The 12,658-nt window shown below is 42.5% G+C and overlaps 1 protein-coding gene across 1 annotated transcript in view; it reads right to left on the bottom strand.

Moving 5' to 3' along the window:
* The window catches only part of stard13a (StAR-related lipid transfer (START) domain containing 13a), a 64,818-nt gene that overhangs the window by 39,633 nt on the left and 12,527 nt on the right, over positions 1 to 12,658 (bottom strand). Inside the window, exon 4 of the mRNA XM_048982774.1 lies at positions 8,043 to 8,073. Within this exon, the coding sequence (XP_048838731.1) occupies positions 8,043 to 8,073 (31 nt within the window). The remainder of the gene's footprint in view (positions 1 to 8,042; positions 8,074 to 12,658) is intronic.

Below are 12,658 nucleotides of genomic sequence, written 5' to 3'. Positions count from 1 at the left end.
TAATGCAAACATGTCTCCCCTTACAGGGCCAAGAGATATAAATAGAAAGGAATTACTCCAAGCTAGCAGTGAAATCCTTTTCGGTGGCAAAGGGAATGTAGGAGTAGTGTGAGGTTGAGAAGGTACAGTTAATCCACAGATTCTCAGCCTGTTTCTGACATGCAGATGGATCTAAAGGTAGTTAATGTGGCAAATTTTTGTGAGTTGTCTCAGTGTAATTAGGCTCACCAGATCTGCATCTGTGGCTGTCCATTCATTTGCCACCTCTAAGTGACACTGCCTGAGTTTTGGTGCAGTCTCAAGAATCGAACCAGATCACCACTACAACATTCCATGGAAGTTTGTTTCTGCAAGCGTCCTTTCTTTCCTTTGCTGCTACCTAGCGCTGTCGCTTAAATTTTGGTGCAGTTTATTTCAAAATTACATCCAATGTAGATCTTCATCCATACGATGCTTTTGTGTAGTGGAAATCTGATCAATCAAACACTTTTTTGAGTTATCACATTCACAAGGTCAAGTGTCTTCTGCAGCCAGCCTTCCCTTTGCTACCACTAAGTGCCTTTACTTGAGTTTTGGTGTGATTTGTGTCAAAATTTGGTCAGTTCCAGATATTCATTCATACTATTTGTCTGCACAATTCTGTCAAATACTTTTTTTTTCATGTTAATGAAATCAAGTGTCTGAGGTTGCCCTTCTCTTTGCTATTATTATGCAGTACTGCTTGAGTTTTGTGTGATTTGTCTCAAAATGTGAGCAGTTACAGGACTTCACCTATACAATGTGTTCACATAGTTTAAAAAAGTTCTGTTAAATACTTTTTGAGTTATCACACCATCGAAATAAGTATCTGTGGCAGCATACTGGTCCCTAAACCCTATGTACTCCCATCTGGGGAACACCATGAACATGCATACATGCTTAGAGTCTCACACTTACATACATAAACAATGTGATAAGCCAGGATAAGTACATGACATGGGAATAGTCTTATTATAGTACTAGATAGCCTCCCATGAAACACATTTGGGGAGAATTACAAGCAAGTATTTGTGGATTGCAAGGTAACAGGGTTTGAAGTAGAATGCTAGAATGCACACTTTAATATACTCTTTTTCCTGATAAGTGGAACTTGCCAAAGTAAATACAGAACTTGGCTCGTGCACAGCATGCAAAAATCTTGGCAGTTCCAGAGGAAGGGAGTCCCTCTTGTACCTTTGAGCAAGGCACATATATCCAGTTGCTCAAAAACATGCAGAATCAACATATATGAGCATAATAAAGAAATGGACCAAGATTACACTTCAGTAGAATTTTGCCAGCAAAAAGCATTATCACAAGAACCGGTTGATGATAGCTAGTGATGACAGAACAGAAGTAAATCATTTTCCCTGGCAGAACTCTCAAGCTAACGCAGCTGGAGTGTTGACATCGCTCTTTTGCAAATCACCAGAAAGCACCAAATATCGTGCCTTATTCCAGTGCACCATTTGCACCTCAAACCGTCGGATTCAATTTCAGCTGCTCCAGGTTGCATCTTTTGGGTGAGCGCCCTCTGAGCGAGCTGACAAAGGCGGCTCAGCTTGAAGGAAAAAACACTGCACAGGCCCACTGCAGTCACCTTCAGCAGAACCAGGCCACCCGCCAGCACCGGTGCTGAATCTGCAGTCTGATTTAAATGGTGCGGCACTCTCAACGGCCAAGCTCCCCATCAATTTGGCAGAAGTCATAAAACAAGCCCTACAGTGCACAGCTGCCATCACGCCAATGGGAGGACAGTCTGCAGTCTGACTCCCCTTTCCTTTATTGCTTGGTCTTTGTAACCCTCTGTCATTCATACTGCTCAGCCCTCAGCCAAGATGATATCATTTTGCTAAGTGAATTCGGTTCCACATCTCTATGTTTCAAAGCTATACAGCATAATGGAAGATTAGCAGAAATGTAAAATCAAATCTCAGTTTCTTACTCATATTAGCTGTCCGGGACATGAGAGAAGAAAGATTCCACATTGCACTTCGGTATTTAAAGTAACTTACATCTCTTATACCTTTAATTTATGAATATTTTAAAAACTGATAACAAAAAAATATGGCACTTGTTGCTTCCTCTGAGAACTCCTGAGGTTTCACTGTAGCTTGCGATCTTGGCATGCAACATATATTCTTTTTAGAGAATTTAGAGGACAGGCGTGAAATGTACCATGTGTATTTCTGTTGATATGGAAGACATACACGATTAAAATGCTGATGTCTATAACGACCAGAAGACAAGAAATTAAGGAGAGGGCAACTATTGCAATGTGTGTGGGCCCACTAGATATGATTATGGATAAATACTTTTACAAAAGCATACTCGTATCTGAGAGCAAGACATTGCAGGACTTCATAGACTTATGTACACACACAGCTGGCTAAGCTAACTGGTGTCATTACTTAATGTCTTGAGGAGAAAAAAATAGAATGCATTTATTAGAGCATTACTGTAATTGATGGTGTCTGAAATGGTTGCCCTGAGTAGGGACTAACTGCTCGATATACATTAGCTAAATGAATATCTGCAGTGGGTCCTGCCACTGCACATAATGAGGAGATAGAGTGGATGAAATGTAGGGGATCCATTTCAGGCTGGAAAGTGAAGAACAAGGAATGTAAGATGCAGGAAAGGCCACTCTCTGAAATTCACCGGAGTAAGCAGAAACGCACAGACACACACAGGCAGAAACCGACAAGCACATTAACGCCCATAAATAACCAGAAAATTCTTCATCTGAAGAAATGAAAATATGTTGAAACCTTCCGCTAACTGCAGTTCATGAATTAGATACCACAGTGCAGCTCTAAGTCTCTCCCTCTGAACAGTGTATAATAATAATAAAACACATCATTCAGGCTAGAAACTGAGCTGCATTGCGTGAAAGATACAAATCATAGTGAGATCCAGATGAATGATTCCAGGATTTATGCATTGAGAATAAATATCACATGTTTTTTGCATTAATTTCCCCTGCTGAGGATGGGCATGAACTTTATCACGTCACACTGCAGACACAATCACAAACACAAAAAACACACAATCTTATCTACACATCTTGTGCACAAACTCATAACACTCACTCGAAGCAAACACATTCTAAGGCCAAAGCCTCCCTGTGCTGGTATGGGCTGGCAACCCATAATATGCCAGCACAATGACACAAAGGGCGCTGCGTTTTTGAAGATCACTTGGTGCAAAACGCTACAAAGAAACAACATATATGAAGAATTGTAACAGTTACATAAATTATGTGATTCTATTACACAATGGATGTGAATACAGAACACTAACCGGTTGCCCTGCAGCCACGTAAACAACAGCAGCATCGACACCATTCTTGTCCACATTTTGTTCTTTTTTTTTCTGTTTCTGTTTTTACTTTTATGTGCCACTTGTTCCAATTAACAGTGTGGAAATGCAGTGACTTTAGCCCACAGTAGTCAGGAACACTAGGATTTCAAAAGCAAAGCGGGTGAAAAATTACCCATGAAGCCCTGAGGCAAGGAAAAGGGATTCCCCCCCCCCCCCCCCGCTTTTCTATAAACAAACTACAGTTTACAACACCTTAGATCCTAGGCGTTTATTTAGTTCTGTTTCTCTTTCAAAACCAAAGAAACAAACATGAAAAGGTAAGGAGGCAGTCCGGCATTTTCCCCACATTCCCGGGATAGGCGGGGGGCGGGCACACCGTTTCTGAGACGCACCCCCTTTGAGAGTACCACCCAAGGTATGTCTGGAAAGCATTCGAGTACCACACAAGTTAGCAAAGAGGTAGGTGTTAAGGACAAATACTTTCACAAAGGGTCATATTTAATACCTGCCCCCCGCCCCCCCACCAAGACCGCCAATGCTGTCATTACGTTGTAATGCCCAGTAGAAGTGCACATGAACATAGAAGACACAAATATGCATCAGAATACCTGAAGAGGCGGGTATATCCTCCCTGAAAGGCTCCACAACTGCAGAGGACCTAAGACTGCTTAGGACAAAGATGATTATGACTGAACTGGAGAATACTGGCAAATCTCTTGCAAAAGCTGCAGCAGCAATCTTTAGACTTATTTTTACACATACAAGACAATCTTGAAAAGGATTAATCATTAAAACTGCAGAGCTTCCTAAATTTTGTTTCCTGTGGCAGACTAAAATGTTTTAGCGCAACTTACCAATGGTCTCAGCCCAGCTGACTGTTGCGATAATTGCGACGTGAGAAGTGCATGTGTGTAACATGCAGTGTTCACCCTAATATCACACATATTGCAGGCCTAGCAGCTTGCTGCTTCTTGCAGAATGTGCTCTGGTTTCAGGCTTTAAAAATCGAAAGCACTTCTTTAGGTGCATGGACCAATTTCATTAAGTGGTGCAAGGACCTTAAGGTGACCGTGCGATGGACAGAGTGACATTCCGGCACTAGTGAGCTGCAGTGGTTCTGACTGAGCGTGCTCTGTGCAGCCTCGCTGACCCACACACCTTCACCTTGCAGAGAGGAGAAAGCTGCCAAAACAGTTTCCAGTGCAATTCTCATCTCCCAGAGCTCAGGAATAAATATGGACCAGTGATCTATGTTTCCGACAAGGCCAATAAGCCAGGGGAGTATGGGCTGGCTTAGGCAGTGCATAGCAAAGGTTTGAACTTGAACTTGAGCTTGAGCTATGTTCCATTAGAGAGGGGATGCCCTGACAAAACACATGGCATGTGGAAGACTCACGTTCGCTCACTGGAACTGCGTCTCTCTCGGGAGTGATGAAGAGGCAGCTATACATTTCAGAAGCTCACGCCAAAGACATCATGTTTCCGCGTTTTACAGCACTGACAATAAAAAGCAAGGCACCCATCTGCACAAAATGAGGATTATGCCATTTGGATTTGTTAATCCCGATATGAAGAATTCACCTGTAAGTGAGCTTAAAACAGTTTAGAGTGAAGGCTTTCCCGATTGCCCCAGGTAGGACTAGAGCAGCAAGATCCAATCAATTTTAAAGTAACCTTTTGGTTATAATTTAAAATTGTCTAAAATCTTTATAACCAGGACCAAAATATTCTAGACAGCTGTTTAAAATTTCCTGTTTAAACAACAACAACAACAACAAATTTATTTTTATATAGCGCATTATCACAACATTACATTGTCTCAAAGCGCTTTACAGTATCCTCACCCAAAGCCCCCAGTGAGTAAGCCATAGGCGACAGTGGCAAGGAAAAACTCCCTAGAAGGAAGAAACCTTGAGAGGGACCAGACTCAAAGGGGAAGCCCATCCTCCAGGGGCCGGCAGGGATAGTCAAATAGAGAGAGGAGAGCAAGGAAGATAAGCCAATGCCGAAGCCGAGTCTTCTTCCAATTGCCAGGCAACCAGAGGTAAGGCCTTTTATAAGGGTTTATCGCATGACAGTCACAGTACTGTGCCTTGCAGTGCCATTTTACGGACCCTCTCACTGGTGGCTTAGTATATAGGGGTCCCCAAGGTTGCCTGTCTACAAAAACACCGGACAGATTAACCTCCACGCATTACAACACATAACCTCTCTGTTTGCAATAAAATAGACCTTCTGCAGGAGTAAAATAGTAGGCACCAGACTCAACAAATAACTCTCTATATCACTTACATTCTTAGTGAAAGAGCATATCTGACAAAAGTTATGTTTGACTGTAACCTGAGCACAAAGTGGAATAATTTAAACTCCCCCAGCAGCCCCTGGGGCCACATTAGGTCACTGCAAATGTTCCCCCTCAGCCAATCAAAAGCTGCAAACTCTGTGTGCTCCCTAATTGTAACGGCTACGCTGTGGTAAATGTGATACTTTTAAAAACAAACGGACCTATATTCTATTAAATCGTAGGCTGGAGCAGTGTTTGGGTACAAGCAAGGGACACCTGTTCCTGTCACTCGAAAGGTCGTTTATTCAGGACTGAAAAGCAGTGTGGCCTGTGCACAGTAGAGGGCGACACGGCAGTTGATTTTCACTCCAATCCCGTCCCACTCCCACTATAAAATTCCCATCCCAATCCCATAATAGAGTTTTAAAAAAAATCTGGTCCAGTTCCAATCCTAGAAGATTCAATCCCCGTATTCATCGCAATGCCAGAGGAGGGCAGGGCAATAAATTTAAGATTGCAAACCTGTAGTATTTTATAAACAGTTTGCACATCTTATATACAGCATACTCTGTTTTATTACCATAATGCTCGACTGTAAGAATCTTCTTTAAAATATCTGACTTGCCTGAAAGCTCTGAAAGTGAGATATTAAGATCATTGCTGTCTGGCCCTGAGTCAATGTTTCGATGACTGCACCATGCAAAAATCAAAGTTTAAATCATGAATTGCACTGGTCAGGTGGAACTGGCTACCTGTCACCAACCAGCAGCCAGCCACTAGCAGACAGGACAGTTTTGAAGACTTAAAAAGTCAATGACACAGCTAGCATTGTGTTCAAAATAAAGAAAACAGTATTAATTTACATTAGTTCACCATATAAAACTGGCACATTAATACGGTTCCTGTCTGCTACTGGTGACTCCTCTTTCCCATCCTGTCTCAGTCCCGCGATTAACATTGAAACTGACCCATGATGTTCCCAAAAAATTGTCACCCTCTAGTGTGCATGACATGGCCATGATGGTCAGAGCTATGGGGCGTACAGGCTCCACCTCACTCCGAGCACGGCGTCTGTTGGCCAAGCTCACCGTGCCGCAACTTATATCTGGCTGCCACCAACCTCCTTTCAGGTTTGTGCAAAAAAAAATCTCTGCGTACATCGTATATAGGAGGAAGTAACAAAAGAGCTTAATTCCTCTCCAGCTGATGTCTTGTAACAATGCATCATGTAATAAAGTGGCATTATGTTATAACTTGACAAAATGTAACAACTTGAATGATGATCATAATAAAAATGATGATGATGATGATAACAAGAAGAACCATGGAGACTTTATTTGATGGAGGACTGGACTGACGGAGCTGCATCACCCCCCCGTTACCCAAATATCCGCCACCTTTACCCCCAACATCCAGAGCCTGCTCATACCCATCATAGATAGGAACACAGATCACTTCCAGTAATGTGTCACATCCGTGACATAACATAACTGTACCACTGCGGAGGTGTTGCCAAAACACTACACCCTGGAAGGGCACTGCTGCAAAGCTCAAATGACAGACTGACAACTGCAGGCTGATATTTTCCTGTCAGTCAATCATCTTACCCAGTGACGCTGTCAAGCCACCGAATGGAGTCCTTTCCCGTGAGGATTTACGACACATGTACTTGGTGTAAAGGAAAGACCAATAGCTACCCCTCATGGCAGCCAGAGCACTGCCATTGCTAAAAATATCATTTTGTCGCAGTGGAACTGGTAGGGAATTGGATCTAACTGGCAGGGCATTTGGGAGCAAAAACCTCCATAACAGTCCACCAGCTTACCTTCATAAATCCCAAGGGTACTTGGAAAGTCACTCAGTTTAGTGAGAGAAGGAGCCCCACCCTTCTGCTGACTCCCCAACCCCTGACCCTTTGTACAGCTCTAATGATATGTGGTATTTTACTAACATTTTCACCCAGTCTACATAGCTGATTGCTCCTCTGCTCTTTAATGGAAGCATCTTCTACTAATGAAAACACATTAATAACCATTTTTATGAATGACATGTCTAACACATATAATGCATTCACTAAGCACTATAAACATGCCAGTATATGTGTATAAAAATGCACAACACATTATAGCCATGTGTATTATGCATTATGAATGCTCTATGAAGCTCTCAGCTATAATGCATAATGCAGTACAAAGCATCCTTAATTCTTATACTGACCATTGTAATGCATTATGAAGGTGTCTATAATGCATTATAGATGACAACGTCAAGTAAAGTGTTATCAGAACTTTCTGTTCACAATATCTTCCGGACAGTCCAATGTTCTGGATACACAGGATATTGATTCCTGTTAGCCCTGTATGAGGAGGTCAAGGTTAAAAAAAAAACAACACAGCAGGATTAAGAAGGTTCATACCTGCTTCAGCCGGGCTCATCCTCACGGCTACCTGCAATGAGGAGGACACAGACATGACAGTGAGGGACAAAGTCAGGCTCTGAACATACAGATCATAAATGTACAAGGATGTTAGCAGAATACCGTCTAATATTTACGGCAGGAAAAAAAAAAGAATGTTCTGCATGTTTTTATTAAGTGTCATCTTCCAGAAAGGTTCGTGGAAATAATCTGGGACAGCAGAGGACTGAGAACTTAGGAGAGGACAGGAAACTAGGTTAAAGAGCCATCCGACCAAGAATGGTCAAATTACAATGTAACGATTCCATACACTTCAGCAACTTCAACATAAAAATAATAATTTAACTGTCCATTCAAGAACAAAAATGAGCTGCTTCAAGCTCAGGACCCGCAGCCTTGTCAGATTGTCAGTCTTTAACTCTTGCCTGTCTACTTTGACAGTCGGGTTCTAACATCTCGCAAACCGAATACGACCCTATATATTTGGGTTACTACAGTTAGTTGTCCTTCTACAGAAGATCAACAGGGAGCGTTTTAGGTGTGGCTGGATCATTAGACTCCCAGGTCTTGCTCTTAACTATAAGATGTGATATAGAGCCTCACATAAAGAAGCAGAAGTAAAATTGCTGCTTCAGCAGTTAGTGAACTTCTAGTTAGTGATTCCACCAGAGATTTACTGCAACTGTAGAATGCTGAGTGGTTCAGCATCGTCAGTGGAAAAAACACTGCATCCTGCAGCGCTAATGTACTCACCTGGGGCTGATGACATGCTACAATGCGTCAGTAAACAAACGGACTGCAGGGATCTAATATAATTATCCACAGGCTTTAGACTGTTCGACAACCTCACCATCCCGGCATTATTGGTACTCTGCCCCCTGTGGATAATGCCAAAGCATTCCTACCTGATGGCTGTGAGACGTAGCACAGGAAAGCTGAATGCCTTAGCCACTCCTTATCGGGACTGGATGTCTCTTCATGAAAACTACAGGGACAATGGGCACCAGCAACTATTCAAGCTGCCTACAAAATGCTGAAAATTCCTTCTAGGTCAGTGCTTTGTTTACTATTCATAGATGAAAACTGCATACTGCAGGCCTTAAAGGCTCAGTGGGTGTTACACTTGGCGAACACAGGACCTCCACACAACCAGCATACGGAGTGGATCAGCACGACGCTGCACGGCTCTAGAAAGGCACTAAGGTTAGGAGATGATTACTGAACAGCCAATCTACCACAACAACCAAGTGTATGAGATTATCAAAAGCTACTCATGTTCACTGACTAGAACTTTCATATTCTGTAACTTCTTGTCCTTTTCAGGGTTGTGGAGGGTCTAGAGCGGGGGGGGGGGGCAATCTTATCCACAAAGGGCCGGTGTGTATGCAGGCTTTTGGGGTAACCTTTAGGTCAGCTGTTCAAACCCAGGTGTGGGGAATCTTCAGCCAACTAATTAGTGACCTAATTAGGGAGTTGCAGCAAAAACCTGCATACATACCGGCCCTTTGCGGATAAGATTGCCCACCCCTGGAGATTGTGGGTGCACAGTAGGGAGCCCCCCAGGATGGGGTGCTAGCCCATCACATAGCTCACTCATTCCTATAGACAATTTGGCTACCCCCAATTAACCTCAGCATGTTGATGAGATCAGGCAAGCTCCACACATGAACCCCTGGTGGACATGTGATCGCAGCCCCCAGCCATGTGAAACAACAGTGCCATCCACTGCAGTGCCATGCCACCCCCAATCAGAAGATCTCACATAAATCAGCTACCTTTCCTCCATCCCCCAGTCCGCTCACAGTGTACCACAGGTATAGAACAGAGGTTACTGATCATTTTGAAACATACTGTGTTACAGACGCGTGACATTTTTTTCTCAGGTGGGTAGATACTACTCTAAACCAGTGGCTTTTTTCAGAAGGTGGAGCTTGAACAGTCTGTCCTATTCTCGTGTCAGTTTCCGCAGTCTGAGGGGATCTTCTTGACAAGCACAATGTGAGCAAGGTGGTCATCCTGGGGGTGCAGAGGAAGCATAAAGGACTGCAAATCGGGGCCCTCCCATCAGCGCCCTACAGCTGCATTCTCCAGAAGCCCCTCAAAGAACTTAATGACACAAACCACCAGAAGAATTTGTATTTTAAAAGCAACCGAAATTAACCCGTAATGCCCTGTAAGTGTTAGTAGAAAATGACAAGCCTTTATAATCCTGGAGAGATTACTCTACCCCCTAAGCTGTCCCTTGTCTGCCATGGCTCCAGTAATCGCGGCTTGGTCGAAGACACTAATGCTGTCCATCACTCCCTGCAAGAAGGCCTTCATGGCAGGACCGTGGACTTAACTCAGCTGATGGGTTTTGCTTTACCCACCCTCTCGGGATTCCTAGAGTGAAAGCATTCTTCCTCTCCAGCAGATGTCTTGTAACAACACGTCATGTGATAATGTCGCATTATGCAATGACTTGACAAAATGTAAAAAACTGAATGACGATAATAACAATAGGGTAATGTTACAATATAACATATTAATGTAGACATATAGCTACGAGTGGATTATGTGGCCTAATGGATAAAGCGTCTGACTTCGGATCAGAAAATCGAGGGTTTGAGTCCGTTCATGGTCGCGCCTCTTCTCAAGGTTAGGTAGCTCAGTACCCATCCCTTTCATGTGGTGGCCTAATGGTTAGGGAAGGGCACTTGTGATTGAAAGGTTGCTGATTTGAATCGCTGACCAGCAAGGTACTGCTCCCCAGATGCTGAATAATAGCTGTCCAGTGCAATGTCACATATGGGTTAGATGCAGAGGACACATTTGGTTGTTGTGCCGTGGTGTGTCAACAATGACAAATTTTCACTTCTATAAATTTTTTACGTTTTGTCGAGTAATTACATACTGCGGTCTTATTACAAAATGCATTGTTACACAGTGTGTAACAATGCATTATGTAATAACATTGCATTATGTGATGAAAATGTGTTACATTTTGTTATTACATAATGGATTGTAACATGTCTGTGCATCCATGTATAATTTCAAAAAAACCACGAAGAAATATACAGATCACTGGCAATATTATTAATGAATTTGGGAGCTGTTTTTGTCCAACATGATACGTAAGCAAGGGAAGCTTGGGGCCGGAGAGCAGGGACAGCCAGCAGCTTTGGAACATCTACTTGACAGCATCTGTTTGACAGTCAGCAGCACACATGGGGGGGCCAGTGATGAGACAGACAAAGGAGAATTGACCTGTGTCACTTTTCTTAGACTGAAAAGCACCCTCCCAATTCCAGAGACCAATGAACATACACTGTCCATTCTTTGGTAGCCAATGAACATACACTGTCCATTGTTTGGTATCCAATGAACATACACTGTCCATTGTTTGGTATCCAATGAACATAAACTGTGCCTAATAAACACCTGGGATTCCAAGTCCAACTCATAAAAGCCAAGGACAGCTTCAAGTTACACCCTGTAGCCAGTCGTGCTAACTACAGTATTACACTGTGCAAGACTTTTAAGCAGTCATAGAAAATGCTTAAAGTTATTAATCTGGGCGGTAAGTGTATATTTGGTGAGGAAAAAAATAACATTTTAACATTACGTACAGACATAACATTTAACATTAAGCAAATTACAAATAGCACAATAGCAAAAGTAGTTTTGCTTCTACAAAAAAGTTACTGATATTTTGCTGCATGGCACCATCAGATCATTGGATACAAACACCGGGCCGACTTTAAGCTTTAAGGACTTGAAGCTGCTACACTCTGAGATCATGGATTTACACCAACATGAAGATCATTTAAACATCATTTTCTTTAACTGCCCTAAGAATTTTACGCAATACTGCACTGCATGTAGAAAAAACAGAATGGAGTCTATAAAGATATCAGACAAGGTTTGGCACAAATTGGTTTCATAGTCACATTGTAGTAGCTTATGTATGAGTGTTACAAAACAATGGAAGAGTTTGTTTTTTTCTCACAGGCCTGGCTGGACAGCGGCACAAATCTCTGACCCACTAAAGCTACAGACCACTGATGAGTCAACTCCCAAACGTAGTGAAATTTAGGGAGAATTATTTTTGTTTTTATACCAGCGAAAAAAAATCGAAGATTGAAACAAGACATAGATAATGTACTAAAGGTAAAACCCGTTTCCCCCTGCTGGTGACGTGAATGGTATGCCCCAGGGGCCTTTCAAGACCCAGTGCTACTGAATTACCCCCAAATCCATCATGTGATACCATCTACATATTTCTTCTGTCATTACTAAAACTTTTATCCTTCTTTTCCTGTCCCAACAGACCCGGAAAAATGGTCCACTTTCTCTTGTGCGTATTATAAAAACATTCTTTAAAAACACTAAGCTGCATCATATTTCAGAGTGACCAGGAATAGTTGAGTTCCCCAGAGCACGGTTTAATCAATCTTACCCCTTCATTAAAACATACATCAGATAGATCTACGCCGTATTTTTAGCACTGTCCTCTGACATTTGCTAATATGCTGCATCACATTGTCAAAAAACGGAGCCGGTTGCCATTTCTCCCGAAGCAGACCCACCCCAGTTTCCACCTCAGCAAAGTTACTGCAAAGTTATTTCAGAACAGC

Source organism: Brienomyrus brachyistius, chromosome 18 (assembly GCF_023856365.1).
Source record: "Brienomyrus brachyistius isolate T26 chromosome 18, BBRACH_0.4, whole genome shotgun sequence".
NCBI classification, from domain to species: domain Eukaryota; kingdom Metazoa; phylum Chordata; class Actinopteri; order Osteoglossiformes; family Mormyridae; genus Brienomyrus; species Brienomyrus brachyistius.
Note: the sequence above shows the minus strand (reverse complement) of the source record. Positions and strands in the feature narration are given on the sequence as shown.